The sequence below is a fragment of the Conger conger genome, chromosome 4, assembly GCF_963514075.1.
Source record: "Conger conger chromosome 4, fConCon1.1, whole genome shotgun sequence".
Taxonomy (NCBI): Eukaryota; Metazoa; Chordata; class Actinopteri; order Anguilliformes; family Congridae; genus Conger; species Conger conger.
Window position 1 is genome coordinate 6503008 of NC_083763.1, and position 12863 is coordinate 6515870.

Sequence of the window (12863 nt, forward strand, 5' to 3'; positions counted from 1 at the left end):
ATTCCTGCCTTTCGCCCAATGTATGCTGGGATAGGCTCCAGCCCCCCTGCGACCCTGATCAGGATAAGCGGGTTCAGATAATGGATGGATGGATGGATGTAATGTGCTCACAGAAGCAGACATTTGAATTGTTGGAGGTTATGACCATGGAACGAAACCTACGAAGAATCTATTACCTAGCATTAACAACCTCCAGAAACACAAACCAAACCAACAGCTGAATTGTTCCAACCCCTCAGCAAAAGTAGTTGAAAACAATATAGATTTTAAAAGCAATTTATCATAAATTAGACTGTGCATTCTCCAATTCCATTCTCACATTGGACTAGCCCTGATTTTACAATATAGTAGATACATCACAATAAATATGTATACAGCACTATAGGTATACCATTAGTGAGCATAGCATAGCTATTACATTAAAGTCCTGAAAGAAAAAAAAAACCTTATCTTATTCAAGAGTTTGGTTGATCTTCTTCAATCTCTCTTGCTAATACAGCAGTAGCCTGAGGCAGCTTGGCTCCCTCAAACCCACATTCTCCCTGGAGTGACAAGGCCACTAAGGATTGAACTTATAATGTCTGATTGTGTTAAAAGGTCTATACTGACTCAGTCAGGAGCCAAACAGAGTCCTTTTTAGAACAGATGTGTTGTGAACAGACATATGAGGTAGGTAAAACATGGTCAATACCTTTCTCTATGTTGTGGATACATTATTACAGGACAGATCAGGCTCCTCTTCTGTGGATGGAGAAAGATGGAGAAAGGTCAGTAAAAAAATAAATAAATAAAGAGTGGAAGATTTAGATTTGTTTGCCAACTAACTAATATGTATGAGAGCAGGCCACTAATTCACATGCATTATATATTGTGATACCATATTGCATTTTCTGCAACCCAATCTTCCATAAAATCAATCAAAATATATTTATATGATGCATATAAGAATACAAGAATGTGTCACAGTACAGCTAACAGCAGATCTCAGCATTTTTTTTTTTATATATTGGAGGGAACATTTTTTATTTATTTATTTATTATCTTATAGTCCTGCAGTGTTCTTTATTTCACATTAAACATTAATAATGGCTTTCACCGTGTTCCTCACTGTACTGTGCTTTTATTCTCAAAAGGGACCTCTCTTGAATACCAGTATCTAAATAACTTAAGAGCCTTCAATCTGTTATAAGCAATCAAATCTACTTCCAGATCACCCTGACAACAGTCCTTCGATTGAATTATACATTAACATAGACAAACGTGGAAATGTATAGGCTCGTTTAATTATTATGTCTAAACTAATAAAGCCACATGCAGGAGATCAAGCAGCAAAAGCTCATTAGTGCATAAAACATTCATTAAACAGAATATGGAAATGCAAAATACAAAACAAATGCAAAAATAGCATATGGGCATACAAATAGGTCACATTATCATAAAACACTAATGCCACGTTTTGAGCCTTTGGGTCCCGTATGGCCTCAAACCTCGTCGGTATATGAAACGGTCTATTAAAAATAGGCTATATACAACAAGCGTTTGCAATAGATCACTGTTCAAATCAGTTAACCAGACGTCCATGGAGTCCATACCTTGCATTACGTGGAAGATTCTACAGTTTTCAAAACACGAGACCCAGGGACAATTTTCACAACCCACTGCAAACACTTCAGCATAAGTGACAATTTTTGTGGTAGTATTTACTTCACAAAATTATAATTGCACTTTTCTAATCTGGACATAATGGACTATATGCATACAGTATGACCACTTATCCAGTCATGTAGCCTACGTATCTTTCTGTCAAAGTGTAAACTGGCTGGAAAGTCACGAAATACCAACAGGACTATGTCCCAACTTTTTGTTTTCTAAAATTTTGGGTTTTTCAGGGATTGGAGTTACAAAGTAACTAATCGGAAGGAATTACAAAATAATAAAATAACTTACCCCATTTTCGTTACAAAAGCTCCATATGGTTTTATCCGATCACAATAGCTTCCTGAGAAGTGAAAATGTGTGTAAATGTTCTTTCCTTTCTTTCGACTCCGGATCCGGATGCTTCTAAAATTTCCACCGGAATTTCAATGTGGAGAAAAGAACTAAAGCTACTCGCTCCGATTTGCCGTTAAGAGCTACGCGAACATCTGTAAAGGGTGTTTCCGTCCGAATTCCCGTCCAGTGCTAAAATGTAGACATTTCTCAAGTTCCTGATGTTGTTCCTTTCAGGCGTAAAGAGTAGCTTTGTCTATGTTCATTTATTCATCGATAGTCCCGTCTTCGTTTGTTTTTTTTCTTTGACTCTTTGGCGGTGGGCTACTCCACTAACCTTGAAGACTCACGAGCTTCAGCTTGTATTCACAAGTAGCTATTGTAGTACCGGCTGAAAAATGATAAGCTATGCCGTTTTTATTAATGTCAGGAACTGTCTAATCTAGACTGTCAAACGCATGGGAATCGGCACTTTCGCTCGGTGGCATTTCCTTGCTCTGACAACAGCACGGGGCTGTTGTATCCCACTCTGGATAGCAATTATTCGCTCCATTTATGTTTAAACCCCTCTCGTACACCATCTGCTGGTTGCAATTTCGAGATTCAAATGGCTTAAAGTGACTAACTGTTCCCGCCCTGAATAGAATGTGTGCTGTTTCAATTGTCACCGACCCATAATGCATATACAAGACGCACGGACGATGCACTATACGGCTTATTGCTTGCGTCAAGTTTATTAAGTAAATGTTGTCTGAGTGGCTTTTTTTTCCTTAAACTTGAGAGCACATGGCTGGTCGCTGGTTTCGCATTTTCATTCAGCGGAAAGGTGATATCCATTTACAGATGAAAGATAATGGTCTTTGGCAGTGGTTCCCTAACTCGGTCCCCTGCGTATGCTGTTTTCCGTTCCAACTTCCTAGCACAATTGCAATCCAAGAATTTGAACAAGCTGTTCATTTTAATTAATGGGCTGCGTTTCATGTTTAGAGGGATTACTTACCCTCTTAAACCACATTTATTATGCAAAGAGCTATGCATACCAGAAATAATAAAACCTCCATGTTCATGTTGTATATTGTTTATAGAACAATTGCGTAAGTGATAAATTATGTTTAACTGATCAAATTAAAGACGGGAGTGAATCAGTAGGCTCCTAATTGGTGAAAGTGTCGACATCTGGTCACTAAAACTAACCATTTGACAAACCTGCTAAATGTTGATACATTTATTTTAATTTATGCAAATTAAATTAAACACGTGTTTAAACCGAATTATGAGCCTAGTAGTTAACCTCCGTTATTTGTTACCTCTTCTTATGTAATTGTTTCCAAGCTGGTACAATCACGAGCACAATTATTGAACATGTTGATTTTATTCTTCATGCCATTGCAAAACATTCCCGCATAATGTGGTTTAAGGTAAATAATACATTTTAAGATGAAAAGCACCTAAGGAAGATTAACTGGTAAAATAATTCGGGAAATTGTGGTTGGAACAAAAACCAGCATACACAGGGGTACTCCAGGACTGAGTGTGGGAACCACTGGCTTATGGGATGCTTGACTGAAAAACCAAGAACACATGCAAAATACAAAAAGAGCATGGGAAAATACATTACATTACATTAATGGCATTTGGCAGACGCTCTTATCCAGAGCGACGTACAACAAAGTGCCTACCCATAACCAGGGATAAGTGCGCTGAAAGACCCTAGAGGGAAGTACAATTTCAACTGCTACCTGTACAACAAAGATAAGGACCAGGGCCTATTTGAAATTTTTTTTTTTTTTTTAATGAACAAATAAACAAACAACAAAGCAAAAGTGACCAAAATTAACGATCCAAATACTGCTTACCTAGCCATCTAAAAATACCAATACACAAAGTAAATCACAAAGACAACAATTAAGGTTCACAGGGAGGTAGGGAGGGACGGGGAGAGGTGAGAAGTGAGCATATGTACTTATTTTTATACTCATGGTGTACACTGGATCTTTAAAGCTCTTGTGGTACCAGCTCCCCTGGAGACATGTTTTTTCCGCCGTAAGTCATTCAAGACATGTTTCTTACAAGGTTGTGTTTTAAATGTGACCTCTTCAAGGGGACAATTCACCCTCTATAGCTGCAAGCTATTTGTAAGCAGTCCCTATTGCCGATGGACAACATGGGAGTCTACACGTTTACTGTAAAGCCTCAGTGTTTCTCTAAGGGCTACACTTGTCCATGCTACACTATTAAATATTTAAGCAGAACAGGCTTATGGTTAATGCTGGTATAAATAGTTCAATTACATGTTTATTGGGTGCAGTTTTAGTGGACAAACCTTCCCTCCCTTTGTATGAGTTGATTCTGCTTTTCCAGTAAGAGTAAACAGAAGAATATCACGAAGATTGCATTCAGAACTGTAAGAGTATTATTTAAATTTCAATCCCAAGGGTGGCTGGCATGCTGTAGAAGGCAGTACTCACATCTGAAGCCTCCACTTCAGTTAAACATATACCGCAGATTAATTAAAAGGAAACTTATACTCTAGAGGCGGAAAGCCTGTCAAATTCTAAACTCTCAAAGTAAATGTTCACATGGTTCACTCACATTGAAATGAGGTCTGTACAATTTCACATCACGTAGGGAGAACTATGAGGGTCAGGAGAAATAACTGCCTGGAAATGGTGTCACTGTGTCAAATTGTCTGCTCCAGAGGTCCTGTCAATATAAATATATATATATGTAAATACATATTTATGAATAAAAATATAACACCAAACATAGAAACCAATACCATAAGTTCTGCTGTGCTTTCTGTTTTGTTATTTGTGTTTCTTTTTTTATTGTTTGACATTTGAGAGGATGACTAGCTGTTAAAATAGAATAAATGTTCTGCCTTGTTTTCTGCATTGCATATGTGCTAATAATATGGTTAGACTGCTTCAATGTGGTTTATTACCAGCATTACACTTCATTTAAACCACCTAAGACAGATTCAACCATACAAATCAAAAGACAGACTTACTGATGAACATAAATTAAAAAGAACCTAGTGTTTACCTAAAGCTATTAAAATCCATCTAACTCAATAACATGCTCTTTCAGCTCCGATCCCCTTAATCCCCATTCATTTGTGTTCTCATAAACGTGGTTGCAAATCTCAGTTGACATTTCGAGGCACACTGCTTCCATCGTGAGCCCGGCTGTGTATTCCCTCTGCAGAACAATCCCAGAGCCTGGCTGACCTGACCTCAATTCAGAACTCAAAGCTATACGCTGAAGAGCATACACTGACAGGGGAAATATAGGGCCACATTATTAGTCTGAAACTTAAACAACCTTACTCTATGCATCCATGCTAGGTTAAAAGAAAACAAAGAAAATAGATTTTTATAATAATACAATGTTCTGCTATTGGTGTAATTTATTGATTTTATTGAATGACAGTAATACGCTCAAATCTCTGTTACTGTAGAATAATTTATTCTGAAGTCACAGAGGTTATTGTGTATTAAAGATGAAATTATTTAATCTGATAATTCACTATTCAGTATAGTGAAAATAAATAAATTAACAACTGGTACAAATAGCTTATATACTGTACGTGCCTGGATTATCATTGAAACAATGTCTTATTTCCTCCTACATGTGCCGTGTGGGAGGCAATAAGCCTGTCTGATTTATTCACAGACATGTTTAAAATGAATAGGCCATGGACTGTGATCTATGTCTGATATTATTACCTTGCCAAGTTTAGAATATCTTCATGTTACATTTTCAAGATTATTCTCAGTGTGGTAGGTGAACAGCATCAGAAACACAATGCTATTATCATGTTTCAATCCTGCTAAAACAAACAACTCAAAGCAACAAAAATGTTGTGAACCATGTCAGATCCAACACAAACAGCTTGTTTTGAAATGAAGGTATAATTGCAGGAGCTACTTTTCATGGTAGTTGCAGCATAATTTATCAGTGCTCTTTAACAGCACTTCAATGCCATACAGTGGATCACAAACTGCAGTTAACGCATACTTGGATTGCCTCCAGAGATATTTCACATAAATTGTGTCATTGAAAAGGATATTTGTGATGTTTTCATAAGCGTACATACCAAGTAACATATCTTGCTCCCTTGCCCCTATGTGGGGTTCATATGTATTTTAAAATACATTATTATAATTAATATTACAGTACATACTCTTGCCCATTGTAGTAAGCATGATACTGTGTATATAAATGAAAACACCGGGAGAAAAACATTATACTGCAGAAGAATAAATATTTGTCAGTGAAAGTGAGCCAAGTAACCTGTTCTGACAACACATTTCTTTTACTCCTCAACCACCACTGCCCACTATAATAAATGGTAATACCAGAGGATGCAGTTTTGATTGATTGCATACAGGCATGCAGTTACCGGGCCGAGGATGTTTGATGTTGGTCTTGTGTGCCCTCTAGTGTATAAACAGAGACTGACATGTTAATTTGCCTGTGTGGGCAGTAGACCACGGATACTCAAATCTTCATCTAGTAGTGTTCCTCTTATCCATTGTTTGTCTCCAATCAGAGACAGTTTTAGACCTGAGACACTGAGTGAAATCTCTCACCATTCACTGGCAGTATTGAATCAATTAACCATGAGATCCCAACACAACTACTGGCCTTGAGAGCCCAATTTGAGCATATACCTGCAATAGACTGGGCCTTTGTCAGTGTTTAGTGTATGGCAAGGAATCAGAACCAAAACAGGATGTGTTACTCAGCCATCTCAATACCTATGTGGACCAATTTGTTGCATTGAAAATTGATAAATAAAATAAATACATAAATGAGTGAAAATAGATGACCAGATTAAATGAACTATTCACCTAGTCAAATATGGTGGGTATTATGTGTCAATACAATTAAAAATGACCCAATCACATAGCTGATGGATCTGTGATCTGAATAGATCACCCCTGAAAAAGGCTTCAGACATCTTGTGCTTCAAAAACATCTGGTGTTTCCCTGTACTGCTTTATTAAAATTGACTAAAGAACAAAAAGAGAAAATCGTTATTTTTTGCCATGGAGTCAGTCAGACAGTCAAGAGCTGAGAATCGTTTGATGAATTTAATGTGTAGTACAGGGTAAGCAATGATTTTGATTTGATTTTGCAGTGTAGGCTATTGCTCTGCTTCACCTAGTACAGCTGATCGATTTCAGACAATGGTCAGGCTGAGCATAGCGGAACCAGGTTCTAAGGAGGTTGAGTTTATTCTCATTAACAATTTACAAGATAGGCCCATCACACTCTCAACAAATCCAGATGAAGTTAAGGCAGTGATCGGAGGCAATTTATGTATGTTGTGGCCAAAAGCTTGGGCACGCATCCTCTCAAAGCTCTGTGTTATTCCATTTTAGAGGTGAACACAGATACAGTAGACCACAAACATTTTATTGCATCATTCTTCACAATGCTGAATTGATTTTAATTTTAACAACAGTTCTTTGTCATTTCCAATTCTGAGTTAAGTAAAGTAGCATGTTTTTCAAAAAATAATTGTCTGTATTTGCTCAGATGCGAACGTTTTTCCCTGATCGATTACAGATGCAGTTCTGTAAATAGAAATAATCTGAACACAGTCAGAGCGGAAGAGGCGGAGCTGTCCTCCCCAGTTCCTCCTTCGGTGTTGCGTATTCTTATGACGTCATTAAATACGTAGAATTCATGCGTCTCCTGACAAGTTACACGAGTTCTCTTCGAACTGTTTACCAGCGGCGTGCGGTCTTCGAACCCAGTATTCCCCTTGCGAATCAAAACAATACAGAAATCATAAAGGAGTGTGCTTAAGAAAGAAACATGTCGGATTTCTCATCGCTCGGCCTGTCGGATTGGTTGATTCAACAGTGTAAACAAATGGGCATTACAAAACCAACTCCAGTCCAGGAGAGCTGTGTTCCAGCCATTCTAGACGGTATGAATTAGCTAGCTAGCCAGCTAAATAACTAACTAACTAACTAATAACTATGGCTGTGTATGGGTGTCACTACTATGTGGCATATTCGAACTAAATTAATCATGTGATAGTAGTGCAGGTTTGGAAATGCTAATGTTGCTGTTAACTGGTTGCTATTTGAGTTGTCAATAAAAGTGCTAGTTTGCTCGCTTGTTAACACTGGAGTGTTATAACGTTGTGACTCGTTAGCTAGCAGTTTAGGTATGAAGTTAAAGGACAATGTGGCTGGTATAAGACCGGTATTGAGTAATAACGGACATTGCACGGAATTGCTTGAAAGCTGTAGCCGTTTCCATGTTTTTATGTCTTAGGTCGTGACTGTATGGGCTGCGCCAAGACTGGAAGCGGAAAGACCGCTGCTTTTGTACTGCCAGTTTTACAGAAGCTAGCAGAGGATCCTTACGGAATCTTCTGTTTGGTGCTGACACCTACCAGGTGTGCGATTACATGTTCCACCCTCTGAAATATTACACAGGCTCTACGGGAACACATTCACAAATATAGAAAAAGAATGACATGCACGCTGTCCAATTCATTAATTATCATGGTGTCTAATGCAGGGAACTGGCGTATCAGATCGCGGAGCAGTTCAGGGTCCTGGGAAAACCCATGGGCCTACGGGACTGCATCGTTGTTGGTGGAATGGGTAAGATTTACTTGTAAACAGTTCATGTATTTGTTGTAGTTGCATACAGCAGTGTATACTTGTGCATATCACTAATTTGTTTTAATGCTCGTCTGTTGCTCTCCATCCATTATAGATATGGTAACTCAGGCCCTGGCACTCTCCAAGAAGCCCCATGTTGTAGTTGCAACGCCGGGAAGACTTGCAGATCACATCCGCAGCTCCAACACCTTCAGCATGAAAAAAATCAAATTTTTGGTGAGACCAGGAGAGGGGAATAAAGTGTCATTCTTGACCGTTGTTTATTAACATTTCGTTTTTTTAACAGTCACAACAATGGGATGTGTTTGATATCTAGTTAGCTACTTGTGTTGTCATTGAAAGGGACATTACATTACATGTCATTTTGGCTGACGCTTTTATCCGAAGCGACTTACAGTTGATTAGACTAAGCAGGAGACAATCCTCCCCTGGAGCAATGCAGGGTTAAGGGCCTTGCTCAAGGGCCCAATGGCTGTGCGGATCTTATTGTGGCTACACCGGGGATTGAACCACCAACCTTGTGGGTCCCAGTCATGTACCTTACCCATTATGCTACAAGACAAAGTGATGATTGTACGCAAGGATTCTGTACATTACTTCTTTCTTCCATCAGATTTTAGACGAAGCGGACCGTCTCCTTGAGCAGGGGTGCACAGACTTCACAAAAGACCTGGAGGTCATCCTGAGTGCTGTTCCTGCCTCCAGGCAAACTCTGCTGTTCAGCGCCACGCTCACCGACACACTACAGGAGCTGAAGAGCATCGCCATGAACAGACCCTTCTTCTGGGAGAGCAAGTCAGAGTACGTGCCACTGTTTTACTGTGCTGCTGACAACTTTGTCTTCCGTGAGGCCTTGAGAGAAAGATCGCTCCCCGGGTAGTACTTCTAGTTCCCAGAAGTAGCTGAACAGAGAGGGTCTGGGTGGTACGTGGGCCCTGATCCTTTGAAGATCAAGACCGAGTAGACCTTTCAGCTGCTCAATAGGCTAGCTCCAAGGTTTTGAATTTGATGGCAGCCTATATAGGCAGCCAGTCATGTACCTTAGCCACGAGGCTACAAGCTGCCCATAATTTGTTATTTAGCTGATGCTTTTATCCAAACAACTTACAGTTGCTTAGGCTAAGCAGGGGACATATCGTATCAGAAGCAAATGTGACCAGTGTTTTTGGGAATGTTCATGTTGTAATGTTTTTTTCTCTAACAGGGTACGCACTGTGGATGAGCTGGACCAAAGATATATCCTCACCCCTGAAAAAGTAAAGGATGCCTATCTGGTTCATCTGATTCAGAAGTTCCAGGACGAGCATGAGGACTGGTCCATCATGATCTTCACCAACACCTGCAAGTACGAACCAGAAAGACGCAATCGCCAAACTCACAGAGAAGCATTTCCAACGTAGTCTTCTCTGTACATCATCTCAGGACATGAACGTGTGAAAAAGTAATGGACACTTGAGTTTGTGTCTTGTTCTTCCTGTAGGAATTGCCAAATTCTTACGATGATGCTACGCGAATTTGATTTCCCGGCCATCTCCCTTCACTCGATGATGAAGCAGGTAATCCGCCTCCTAGTGGATCAGAATGAATTTCCATAACATGACAGTGGCAGTGCCGTTTTTTTATGTATTTGAAAACTTTAGAATACACATTGTATAATTATACAATGTGTATTCTCAAAATACCCAGTAAAACATGTAGACGAGTTTGCTCGCATTTGCTGGACAGACAACTTGATTTTAGTTGTTCCCCCCCCCCACAGAAACAACGTTTTTCGAACCTTGCCAAGTTCAAGTCGAGTGTCTTTAAGATTCTGATTGCAACAGATGTCGCTGCGAGGTAAGAAGCCTGTTGTCCTTCGTCAACATTGTTTGAAAATTACCAGCAGCTAACAATAACCTTGTTTACTATATTATAATCTTGTCCCCATGCTCAAGATGGACATAGTTCAACCAAGTAAATATTTTGTTCACTGTTCTCAGGGGTCTAGACATCCCAACGGTCCAGGTTGTGATCAACCATAACACACCAGGCTTGCCGAAGATATACATTCACAGAGTTGGTCGAACTGCCAGAGCAGGTAATGCCATTTTTGAGACATTACCTTTTGAGACTGATGTTTGCATGCAAATTGGGACACATTCTACATTACTGCCACTGATGACCACCCAGCTGATGATGTTGATGTTTGCTTTTTTCAGGACGTCATGGTGTTTCCATCACTCTTGTGACACAGTATGATATCCACCTGGTCCATTCCATTGAGGAAAATAACCGTAAGGGCTTCATTCGAGTGCTTCAGTGTTGAATGCTGCACCAAACCCTATAAAACCTTTGTCCTTAAACCTTTGTGACAGGAAGTATTGTAGTTTAGTGCTGTGAGTGTATAGCTCACCAAATTTAGCCACATTAGATTAACACTCAGTTAATGTATGCAGACCAGAATGTGTAGGGTGACGTGTAACCAGTGCCAAGAAGTCATCATATTTTAACTCTTAAAAGTATACCCTCAGCCTATTCATGTGCCAGATTATATCATCATTGCGAACAAATCAGACTTTAATCTGCCCACAATTGTTTTTGAATAAACAAGTGTACATGCTTTTAACAAAGCGAAGAATGAAGTCATTGCACTGCCCTGCCCCTTAAGTTCAAAACACTTTATCAAATATTTATTCTGTATGATCTATATGGTTATTCTTGATGATTGATGACGACACTTTTGGTTCAAAACTGGTTAAGTAAAAAGTAATCTGACCAACAAAGATCATTTCCTGTACAGAAGCCAAACTGAAGGAGCATCCAGTGGAGGAGAGCGAAGTTCTGAAGATCCTCACTCAAGTCAATGTGACCAGACGGGAGTGTGAAATCGTATGAACACCTTTACTTTAAATGGCACACAGCTGTACCTTTGTACATGTAATGCATATGGTTTTTATATGATTTCGTTTGAGAACTCAGAATACACTTGCATCACATATCAACTACTCCAGGTTATATCATTGTATGTAATGATAAATGTGATAAAATGATGCAAGGATAAATCCACAACATTTTGGTGTAAAATCTTACTGTATTGGATAGACAATTCCACTTGGTGGTGACTAATTGTCATGTTTGATTTCTCATACCATTTCTTTTGTATTTTATAGAAACTCGAGTCAACAGATTTTGATGAGAAGAAAGAAATTAACAAAAGAAAACAGATGATTTTGGAAGGGAAGGTAAGTGTGAACACCGAATTGTGTACGCTTTTTTAACCTAATACTGTACTCAAGACTTCGACTTTAGAAGTATCAGGTATGTTCAGTCAAATCTATACTGGTAATACAAAGTATCGGTATGTGCAGCTTTATATTTGATGCAAGAATCCTTTGCCTATAATATTTATTTTGAAAACAATCTTGTCAGCTGCATCAATCTTTTTGTGGCCACCACGGGGCTTGAACTAACAACCTTCCGGTCCCAGTCAAGCACCTTGGCTTCTGGCTGCCCCAATGCAAGACGCTTTGGGTAAAATTTTGATTTGGATAACAGTGTCAGCCAAATAACAGTAGTGTAACGGTGGCTGATGCTGGTGGGCGGCCTGTAAGGTAGTGGTTAAGGTACATGACTGGGACCCACAAGGTGGGTGGTTCTAATCCCGATGTAGCCACAATAAGATCCGCACAGCCGTTGGGCCCTTGAGCAAGGCCCTTCACCCTGCATTGCTCCAGGGGAGGATTGTCTCCTGCTTAGACTAATCAACTGTACGTCGCTCTGGATAAGAGCGTCTGCCAAATGCCAGTAATGTAATAATGTAATGTTCTCACGCGTGGCCCTCTCACCCCCAGGACCCTGACCTGGAGCAGAAGAGGAAAGTGGAACTGGAGCGTATCCGGAGCGAGAAGAGGAAGTTTAAGGAGCGGATTCAGGAGAGCATCCAGAGGAAGCAGGATGTGAAACTCAGGAAAAGACTGCAGAAGAAGAAACACACTCAACGGAGAAAAGCAGAGAACACCACGACCTGAGAGCCGGTGCTGCTGAATTAGTACAATGAACTCTCTTTAGCGGTTTGTTTTTTCGAAGAGTATCAATGGGAACACTCTGATTCATATATAATTAATTGCTTGGTGTACTGGAATACTGGTGGAGCACATGAAGTGGCTTTGTATAATTACATCATGTTAGGCTGTTATTAAATTATACTGAGTTTCTACAACGAAGCATTCAATTTCACAACCG

At 39.5% G+C, this 12863-nt stretch overlaps 2 protein-coding genes across 2 annotated transcripts in view; one reads left to right on the plus strand and one right to left on the minus strand.

Annotated features, from left to right (window-relative positions):
• homer3b (homer scaffold protein 3b) overlaps nucleotides 1–2488 on the minus strand; it is a 31162-nt gene extending 28674 nt beyond the window's left edge. The window contains exons 1-2 of the mRNA XM_061237235.1: nucleotides 1948–2488; nucleotides 692–741 (exon numbers count right to left, since the gene is read on the minus strand). Of these exons, the coding sequence (XP_061093219.1) occupies nucleotides 692–714 (23 nt within the window). The 5' untranslated portion in view covers nucleotides 715–741; nucleotides 1948–2488. The remainder of the gene's footprint in view (nucleotides 1–691; nucleotides 742–1947) is intronic.
• Nucleotides 2489–7688: 5200 nt separating this feature from the next.
• ddx49 (DEAD (Asp-Glu-Ala-Asp) box polypeptide 49) lies at nucleotides 7689–12840 on the plus strand. The gene is made up of 13 exons (XM_061238075.1): nucleotides 7689–7933; nucleotides 8287–8410; nucleotides 8536–8621; nucleotides 8737–8858; nucleotides 9256–9443; nucleotides 9847–9987; nucleotides 10123–10198; nucleotides 10402–10478; nucleotides 10622–10719; nucleotides 10841–10915; nucleotides 11422–11510; nucleotides 11792–11863; nucleotides 12473–12840. Exons 1-13 carry the CDS (start codon nucleotides 7819–7821, stop codon nucleotides 12647–12649), a joined length of 1440 nt encoding a protein of 479 aa, XP_061094059.1. The 5' UTR covers nucleotides 7689–7818; the 3' UTR covers nucleotides 12650–12840.
• The last annotated feature ends 23 nt before the right edge of the window (nucleotides 12841–12863 follow it).